The sequence below is a fragment of the Glycine max genome, chromosome 5 (assembly GCF_000004515.6).
Source record: "Glycine max cultivar Williams 82 chromosome 5, Glycine_max_v4.0, whole genome shotgun sequence".
NCBI lineage: Eukaryota > Viridiplantae > Streptophyta > Magnoliopsida > Fabales > Fabaceae > Glycine > Glycine max.
In genome coordinates, this window is record NC_038241.2 from 31,331,760 (window position 1) to 31,342,647 (window position 10,888).

A 10,888-nucleotide genomic window follows, 5' to 3' on the forward strand; every position below is an offset into this window, starting at 1 on the left:
AAGGGGAGGGGGGGGAAAACTTTTTTTTATAAAAGGGGAAAAAACCCCGGCCCCGGCCCCCTTATTTTGGAGGCGGGACCGGGTTTGGTTTTTTTTTCTTTGGACCAAACCGGTCGGGTTTTCCTTTTTTGGGCCCGGGGGGATCCCCTTTGGGCCCCATTTTTTTTTTTTTTTTTTTTTTCTTCTTTTCGGATTCCTACTTTCCCCCCCTTTTTTTTTCCTTCCTGCCCCCTTTTTTTTTTTTTTTTTTTACCCCCCATTTTTTTTTTATGTCTTGCATTTTTTTTTTTACGCATCATATTTAATTTTATGCCTTGCATTTTTTTTTTCTTTATTTATTTTCCAGCATCATGTTTAATTGTTTGTCTTGCATTTTTATTTTCCCAGCCACATATTTATTTTTGTCTTGCACTTATATTTTCTTTATTTTATGTACCCTATTTATTTTTGCCTTGCATTTTATTTTTATGTCTCGCATTCTTTTTAGCATCATATTTATTTTCTGTATTGCATTTTTATTTTCGTTTTATTTTATTTTCAGCATCATACTTATTTTATGTCTTGCTTTTTTTTTTATTATTTTATTTTGTTTATTTTTTATTCTATGCATCATATTTACTTTATGTCTTGCATTTTTTATTTTTTAGCATCATGTTTATTTTATGTCTTGCATTTTTATTTTCATTTTTTTATTTATTTCCAGCATTATATTTATTTTTATGTCTTGCATTTCATTTTCTTTATTTATTTTATGCACCATATGTATTTATTGTTTTGTATTTCATGCATTTTATTATTTCTTCCAGCATATTTATTTTAATGCATTTGCAATTTTTATTTATTATTGCCAATTAGAATGTATCTAGGTCCAATGTAAAAAAAAAAAAAAAAAAAGAGAATCTGCACCGACACTCACATTTATTTTTATGTTTCCCGCCGAGGACGATCATGTGATTTGAACCGTATCCGAGGAAAAGGGACCCTCACTTGATCCAACGTCATTTTAAGGGATCCGGCGCGTTTAGACTTATCTCCGCATAATTAAAAAAAAAAAAAAAAAAAAACAAAAACAAAAACTTTCCATAATCAAAATTTCAAAAAAAAGGGTCAATCTTTTCTTTCTTTCTTAATCAAATCTTTAATCAATCTTTAATCAATCAAAACATTTTTTCTAATTTAAAATCAATTGAACTCACTTCTTTTATTTCTTCTATGCCTTTTCGGCCTCTTACCTTGCCTAAACTCTTCTTTTTTCGAACTTTAAAATCAATCAAAACCAATCACTTGACTTTCTACTCCGAACTACATGATTTTGATCCCATTCGGGTATGTAGGCAAAAGACTTTGTCTTCCCAAATCAAATAAAAATAAACAAAAACTTTTTTCTTCTCCTTTCTTTCGAACCCACCTCTTTAATCTTTCCACACTTGAGCATTTATTTCCAAACAAATAATTAATTCAGCATAAAGATAAAATAAGCAAGAGGTTCCTATAGAGTACTATAGACGTTTAGGGTGCTAGTACCTTCCCTTTGCGTAACCAACCCCCGGACCTTTGATCTCTCAAAAATAGGGTTTTTCGAGCTTTCTCCCTTTTCTTCGGAAAAATAAAAGATCGGTGGTGATCTTAAAAATGCGAGTCAATGCTAATCAATAGCTTGATATCCAAAAATCACCGCGACAGGTACCTTTCTAAATTTTCTTCTGTCTCTCTCATTTTATTTGTCACTTCTGAAATTTTTCTTGTCCCAAAGTTTGTCACTTTAGAATCCAATAATACCCTTAAGAAATAAATGCACTAGTAGATGTATAATGGTAACTCTACAGTGTAGTTAATGAAGATATTTTAGTTGGATGATATTATTTTATCATGGAATTAGTATAATCAATTGTTTACTTAAGATGTGTACTTCATTTAATACGACAAACAAAATGAGGCAGAAGGAATATATAATGATCTTTAATTGTTTATTTGCCACCCTTTGTTGTCAATGTTGTCTTTACGATAATATGAATATATGGACTATGCAGATATATGGTTTCTGACTGTGACTCGGTAGAAGTGCTTTACAAATATCAGCACTACACCAAGACTCCTGAAGAAGCTGCAGCCATATCCATTCTGGCAGGTAAAAAGACTACATAATCACATGTTCATAGAAAAATGTTGAATTTCCGATTAATTGTAACATTGTTACTGGAAAAAGTCTTGGATTTCGGATTCATTTGAGTTTCATTTACTACTGTTATGTGTTACATTGTTGTATCATCTAAGTTTCTCGCCTTATTGCTTCTGACAAGGTATATGGTTGGTTTAGTGGTAGTGTGAATTTCTTTAGAGTGACTTTTATCAATTTACATAAGAAATCCCTTACTTATCTTTGGTATATACAAATTTTGATTTGGCAGGGTTGGACTTGAACTGTGGAAGATTTCTTGGCCAATACACAGAAGGTGCTGTCAAGCAAGGGCTTATTGATGAATCCATTAACAATGCTGTCTCCAACAACTTCGCCACGTTGATGCGTCTAGGATTCTTTGATGGTGATCCAAGAAAGCAACCTTATGGAAACCTTGGACCAAAAGATGTCTGCACTCCAGCAAACCAGGAACTTGCCCGAGAAGCTGCAAGGCAAGGGATTGTGTCGCTGAAAAACAGTCCAGCATCACTGCCTCTCAACGCCAAAGCCATTAAATCGTTGGCAGTTATAGGACCCAATGCTAATGCTACTAGGGTCATGATTGGAAACTATGAAGGTATCAAAATTTCCAACTTTATGCATATCACTCAGCCATAAGGATATCAACTAGGGAAAGGGGTCAAATTTAATTAGTCATTTGTCTAAGTATTTTTATGTTGAAGCACCATACTTATCCACAAGTAAATTCTCAATTTACCATACCTGTTAGTCTAATTAGAAAAAAGTGTGATTCTCCTTAAGTAAGGTCTCACATTCAAGTCTTAAGAATGAAAAAAATAAACACAGACAGAGCTATGTTCTCTTAAAAGAGTTGAGTTCACTTGACTGGACTTAAATTAGTTGGGATCCAAAAATTCGACCGTCCTAGACAAAGAAGGAAAAAGTAAATTATCCATTTGCATTGGTATTCAAAAGATTAGTATTACATCACTTAGGTTCTCGAGTAACAATTTTTTTAGGTAATAGTCCAAATTTATTGAGATTGAGACCAAGATGTTATTGAATGAAAATACTTTGAGACTAAATTGAGGGGTTTACTCACATAATAACCATAGGCAAAATGGATCAAATTGTTTGATGTCATAAGTTCAAGGCTTGTTATATTCCCTTTTAGCTTAAAATCACATTTAACAAACTCCTAAAATTTTGCAGGCATCCCATGTAAGTATATATCACCCTTGCAAGGCCTAACAGCCTTTGTTCCTACAAGCTATGCTGCCGGCTGTCTTGATGTGCGCTGCCCCAATCCAGTACTAGATGATGCAAAAAAGATTTCTGCCTCTGGAGATGCCACAGTAATTGTAGTCGGTGCAAGTCTAGCAATTGAGGCTGAAAGTCTAGACAGAGTCAACATTCTTCTTCCAGGACAGCAACAACTTCTAGTTACTGAAGTTGCAAATGCATCCAAGGGACCAGTGATTCTTGTCATAATGTCTGGAGGAGGCATGGATGTGTCCTTTGCTAAAGACAACAATAAAATCACAAGCATCTTGTGGGTTGGCTACCCCGGAGAAGCTGGTGGAGCTGCCATAGCGGATGTGATCTTTGGGTTTCATAATCCAGTAAGTCACTTGAAGACACTGTTCGGATAAACTTATCCATAAATACTTATAGAAGAAGAAAATTAGTGTGACACCCTCTACCCTCACAAATAACAAATATAAGGAAATAAAATCATGCGAAATTTTTTTTTTATTTTAAACATATTAACTTTAAATTAATTTCAAAAGATAAAGGGTTCACATTCACTTAATGAAAACATAGTAGAAATTGTTCAAATAAAAACAACAAAGTTATTCCGGCTCAAAACAAGACCGTCCATACCGAATGAATAAAAAAAAACTAAAAACAGAAAGCATAACTCAACGATATTGTTTACGGAAAACATAGCATGCGAAGTAATTCCTATGCCCCAATGTCACACTTATCAGAGCATGTCTCTATCACAAATTAAGTCTCTCCGGCTCTAATATGGAATTCATCATATGATGGCTCTCCTGAACAAATGGTAATCAACCCAAACACAAACATACGCCGGGAGTGAGTTATCACATTCGTATATAATAAAATATTAGAGCATATGAAACATATAATACTTAAAGCTGAATTTATATAAATAACATTACTGCACAAAATCGCACACATTATTCACACCCATTCCAGTTTACACACTCCATAAAATAGCATCAACCACAATTGTTAACTCAATGAAATTCAAACACAAGCGTTATGCAACAATTATACTAAGACTCAAGTCTATATGCAATGTGGTACCATTTTTCAGTGAAAAACCTTGTCGGGCGCCTAGGAGTACATGATAGGACATGCCTCACAATGGGTAAGTCAGGTCACTCTCACTAAATGAAATCATAGGAAGATCAGTCAGGGTCACGCTGTTTTGCGAGAATGCTCCAACCATGTGAGATCGGCACAGACTTACAGGAGCACTCAAACCAGATGACCCCAAGGCCTACACTCCGAAGAGTCCGTCAGGGCCTCTCCCTCCTGATTCAGGTCCAACAAAAAAAAAACATTTGAACACACAGACTCTACCTATGAATTATGCAATGCACACAACTACTCAATTGTTTTCAAAATCTCGATTGTATATATTTTTTAAAAAATATATATATATTTTAACTCAGTGCGCCTCAAGTGATTAACTCGTTGGGTTCCCACAGTGGATCCCATCACAACTCATCGCGCATTAACTCGTCGCCCTTAAAGGGTCTTACAGTTGTGTTGTGTGATTACATAATTCATGGCTCACAACTCAAAACATACAACATAATCCATTACGTATCAATTGATTATCACTTACACATCATCTCAATCACATTTTCATAATAAAATAATTTATTGCATCTCATGCACCCTACACATAAGATTCAATGATTCAATAGTAACATTTACTTGACATCAAAAAATATAAATTAAATCAAAATATATCAATTCAACAAAATAAATAAATAAAAACTTCTATAATAATTAATCTATAAAGTCACAACAATAATCACTATATCTATAACCTTATTTTTATTTATTTATTTATTATTATTATTACATATCACAGTAAAAGTGTTTACTTGGAATACACTAAGACAAAAATAAATAGAGTACTAAACCATTTTTTTTATACTTTCAAATGTTTCCTAATGCTCAAATATATTAATTCAACAAAATAAAAATAATTATTATTAAACAATAATTTTACACAATATTTAATTTATATTATACAGATGTAACATATACAACTAAAAAGAAATAAACTAATAATTTCACAACACTATTTAATTTATTTCTAAAAAGCAATAAATTATAGTTTCACAACAGTATTTAATTTATAATATTAAACATATCAATTTGCACAAAAAAATAGTTTTCATACGTATGTATTTGATAGTTACAATATAATATTTTTTCTAATAAAAACTCACTTTATTATTAATTGTATTTGCTAAACAAATATTAAAACATGTAACTAACAAAAAAAAAATACGTACCTGTCACTTTCAAAATAAAAATAAAAGGCGTGGTTATAAAATATGTGATATACATGTACCAAAACCAACGTGTTACAATGAGTGGATTGCAAGCAAATATATATATATATATATATATATATATATATATATATATATATATATATATATATATATATATATATTTCAACAAGCCCAGTACGTATGGTACAAGAGCCAATTAACAACCATCATACGCGTTAATGTTTAGTAATATATGTATCCACACAAAAAAAATCTGATTTCATTATATGATTAGATATAATTCAAAATCAGTCATATACACATCCGGCAACGTGGGTAAACAATTCATATCATTCATATAATGTGCCTACATATATGATCATTATTATGTAATTTAAATTGAAATCAAAATATTGAAACAAGAAAATAATTCATACGAAATCAAGACTTGCAATATATGTAAATAAATCAAATTTGTAAAAAGTGAAATTCAGTCACATGACAAGCATAAATTTGGGAAAATCAGTTAAGAAACAATCCAAAATACCCAAAATTTGACCCTCTAGGGATCCCTATACATGTTCGTTCTAATCCCCAATCGTGAATAACTCATCCCTTATCTCGACGTAGTCCTTCAATCGTTCCCCGTTAGCAATTGTGGCGTCTCTGGTTCTCTTTAGACCTCCTCTTCCAATTGCTCTGTTAGGATTTTTATGCGTCAAAGAAGAGAAAGAGACAGAAGTGTTTTGTAAAAGCTATTCTAGATTAACATTTGATTTATATAGTGAAAATTTATGACATAATTATATTATTTTATTTTATTTTTACTTATTTATTTATTTATTAATTTATTAATTTCTTATTTATTTATTAAAAATTACGGCTGTTACAATTAGAATGTAAGATACATTGAGATTCTACATAAGTTAAAATCAACGTATGTAGCTTAGCTTTTAGAGAAGTTAAATCAAAAAGATTTCTATATAAGTTGATCTTAGCTTATGCAAGAAGTTTAACACATTTTACTTTCTTATTTTTGTCTACTATAAATGTTTTCGGAGAAGTTTATCCAAATGGAGTTTTAATGTTTCAGTCTCACAGTCTCTTCTCATAGCACACAATTTTCATTCCAGGTTTGAAGCATCTGCTTCATGTGGGGGACAGAAAAGTTGCCTTAGGACAGCATCTGCTTCATGTGGGGGACTTGAAGCATCCTTTGAGTGTGATGATTTGAAACAAGCCTTCAAATCTTCAGCACTCAATCTTTTCTTTTTTCCTCATTGGTTTCCTTGTTAAAAAATAAATAAATAAAGGGGACCAATTTTAAAGGAGACCAGAAATAATTCTGAGGTAATTATAACAAATTCTCTGATTTCTTAAACTGAAATAGAAATCAAGTTTTTAAGTAAGGCCTCCATAATTTTTTTTAATATTACAGTATTTGTTACATTACTCGAGTGTTAGACACTAATTCTCGTTTAAATCATATGGCAGAAGATCCTCAATCAATAGGCACAAGCATGCATTCCATTTCTTGATGTTCATATAAATCACATAAAATGAGTCTCTTCTCATGATTGTCAGCCTCACGGATCACCATAATTCCACGGTTCAATATTTAACAAATCAGTTTGATTTGAAAATCTTTTGTATCTGTCTTCGATGTTTACAGGAAAAGAAAAAAAATCAAACTCATTTTCTTTTTTTTTCCAGCATTTTTATGATCAACACCTGCTAATTAATGGTGGAAACGACCAAATTCTCAGCAAACTGGGAATGGCCCAGTGGCCTTAAGCAAACAAACAAATTTAATGAGGTTCAAAAGCCATTAGCCAAAATAAAGAAAATTCAAAAAAAAATCTTAAAAGTGCAATCCATTTATCACATTGACATTGGTTCAACTATTAATGTATGACTTAAAGGATAATCAAAATGGCAATAATTATCGTTATTTTTTTAAAATTTTTTGGTAAATCAAGGAAAGAAATTCAACCGTAAAGTAAGTAAAATTCGATAATAATTATCGTAATTAAGTTTAAAAATTTAGATAAAACAAATAGAAATTTCAAGAAATTATTCCATTTTTTTTAGTTCAAGTAACTATATGGATTCTTTTTTTTTTTTGCCTGTACTCAAATCTTTATTTATGGTGGTTGTATCAAGATTTTTAGACAGACAGAAAAATGTTGAATCTATAAAAATGCATTTCCCTAAGTTTGACTTTAGCTTTGCTAAAGCAACCATACACATTTTTTATAAGCTGCATTTTTTGTCTTTCTTCCAGATAGGAAACTAAAGTTAACAAATTTTTTTCAATTATAATTAATTTTCATGTCAGCTATTTGCAGGGACCAGTGGTTTCCTGAGGCAGCCCGAGCAATGGTGCTTCAAGATGATGAGATTCTATTTTATCCCACTGCTATTGGGTCTGAACCTCATGATGGAAGCATTGACTCTCGTGACCACTGGAAATGAGTCATGCAAGGACATGCTGGGGCCAATTTGGTAGGTTTTGTACACTAGTTAGTAGTTATCCATCCACATATATTATCATTTATACTATATGTCTATAAGTTGCTTATCTTGCTTTCTCTTATATCCGTGTATGTATGCTCCCAGCTGTTTCTATTTCCTAATCTAGAACTCCTTCAGCATTAGTTTTTGGATTAAAAAAAATCCAAGATATACTTTGCTAAAGAATGTATCACAGTATCAGAGGAAAGGGAGTTTACTGTTTCATCATCTTTTTTATAAATATCAAGCATTTAACCACTTGTGAGTTGTGTCAACATTAATGCTTAAACTTCCCAACATATTTGATCAACTAATTTGCGAAAATGCAGGTACCTCTTGGGGCATCAAATAGGATAGGAAAGGAGATAATTGAGACTGAGCATGGAAAAAGTGAGATAACATTTTATGGAAACTCCTTCATTTTATGCAATTTCGACGGGGGAGCTTTTTGAAGTGTTCTAATTTCTAAATTTGCTGTTTGCTTCGGCAAGTGATTTGCTCTGTGTTTACTTTAGATGGATCATTCGTGTATTTACTTTTTAAACCATGTTTGACTGAGCTATTGTGATGCGTGAAGATGTAGCTGATGTAGACTTAGGTAGCATTTGGTTTGCTGGCAGAACAAAATGAAATATTTTGCATTTTTTTTCTTTGGTTTCTTAAATTTGATTTTGAGTCAAGTTAACATTAAAAGTTAGTTCATGAAATAAGGATTACCTCTTATTTATGTATATTATTTTTGTTATATTATTAATCGATATAAGATTTTTAATACACCTCTTAGGCTGAGAATTAGACATTTTAAATATAAAATTTGTAGAACTAAATAACTAAAGTTAGTCCAATAATGGATGACATGATAAGTTCATCAACAATTTTGTTAGAATAGATTTTAATATCATTTTAGAATTTGAATTTGGGTCTAAATAAAAATTAAAAATTAGTTAATAAGATAAGAATCAAATATATTTTGATTATATCACTCGCCTATATTAGATCTTCAATAAGTTTAATCTTTTTTAATATAAACAAAGTGTACCAAATTTTAATCCAATGGCATGTTCTCATCTATTTCTAAAATGTATGAAAACAAAATGTAAACTCGTATTATACTATTTACCAAAGGATATCTTCTACAATTGTTGCCTAGAATGTACTGTACATATAGTTTTTAGAAGAGGAATACATGTTATTTCTTCAATCCTCCAAGCATCTTGGCTTAAAAAGCTTACAAAGCCTTATGGATTAAGACCAGTCCATAACCTTTTTTTTAAGAAAATTATCTTTCTATTAAAAAAAATTGGCCTAACTCATTTCATGAGTCAACCTCCTTCATGGGTTAACCAACCAATTATGAGCTAGTTATGTTGTTGAAATTTGTTCTATAACTTATAGTTGTTTAAAATTAAAGCATGCTCCTAACCATTAATAATTTATCTCTTTCAATCTATCATTTTCAACATTTTTAATTCTAACTTGAATTTGAATTTTTTTAAAAGACATTGTCAATAATTAAAAATAACAATATATCATAAAATAAATTATTAACCATAAATCTAAAATATTATTTAATGTTAAAAATTTATTTATTAAAGACTTTAATTATAATATAACTTATATATTTAGAAATATTTATTTAAATTTTAAATTTTAGTTGTATAAAAATATTTATCATGTACATTGTACAGGCTAACATATTAGTTTAGAAGAAAATTTGTAGTAAACAAAAACAGTTTCTGAGATTTTTTTTAATTGTAATCCGTACAACCTAATCATACTATAAATATATTTACAGTAAAATTTGCAGAAGATTTCTATGGAATCTTTTTGCAGAAAAATCGTAAATTTCTAATAGTTACTACTTACTAGTTAGTATAAAGTTTAAACTTATGCATTGAAAATTACAATATAATAAAATTAATAAAATATACCATTTTTACTTTTTAGCTCAATAATATATTATAGGTTAAAATATTATTTTTATCTCGTAAAAAAATTTAGAGATATTTAGTTTTTTTATTTTTTAAAATCAAGAATTTTGATTTAACTGTCAATTTTAAGACGTTCCCGTTAAAAAAATGTCCACGACTAAATTGCTGATGTAATACTATAATATTTAATTTTTAATTATTAATTTAATTAATAAAGTATTTAATTTAACAATAAATTAATTAAAACTGTTAATTATTATAAAAACCTCTTTAAACCACCTAATAAATTAATTAAAAAACCCAATATTATATTTATAGTATCACATTAGCGATTTAGTGGTCAATATTTTCTAATTAATAACGGAATGCATGAAAATCAATGGTTGAACTAAAAACTCTGGTTTTAAAAATAGAGACTAAAATTAAGTTTAACAAAAAGTATATGAATCAAAAACATATATATTTTATCCTTTTAAAAAATAAAAAACTAAACGTATCTATTCTTTTATAAGAAGATTAAAATTGCAAATGAACTAAAATATTAAGACCAAAAATTGTATTGTAACTTATATTTTATGATTTAAATATTATATCATTGCAATGCCCCTATTTTAGTGGTATTTAGTAAATGGTATTATTGGGATACATCGCTGCACTATTCCTTATTTATATAGCTTGGCTAACCGATTCTTGATTAATAATTTCAAATTAGACCACACTTTGATGATGTCACCGCTGAAACACTTTAACTTTAAAAA

At 29.9% G+C, this 10,888-nt stretch overlaps 1 protein-coding gene across 1 annotated transcript in view; it reads left to right on the plus strand.

The window, feature by feature from the left end:
• Nucleotides 1-7,099, plus strand: part of LOC100806310 (beta-xylosidase/alpha-L-arabinofuranosidase 2) — a 23,955-nt gene extending 16,856 nt beyond the window's left edge. The window contains exons 4-7 of the mRNA XM_014775623.3: nt 2,031-2,128; nt 2,409-2,756; nt 3,353-3,762; nt 6,819-7,099. Coding sequence (XP_014631109.2) covers nt 2,031-2,128; nt 2,409-2,756; nt 3,353-3,762; nt 6,819-6,824 — 862 coding nt within the window. The 3' untranslated portion in view covers nt 6,825-7,099. The remainder of the gene's footprint in view (nt 1-2,030; nt 2,129-2,408; nt 2,757-3,352; nt 3,763-6,818) is intronic.
• Nucleotides 7,100-10,888: the final 3,789 nt, after the last annotated feature.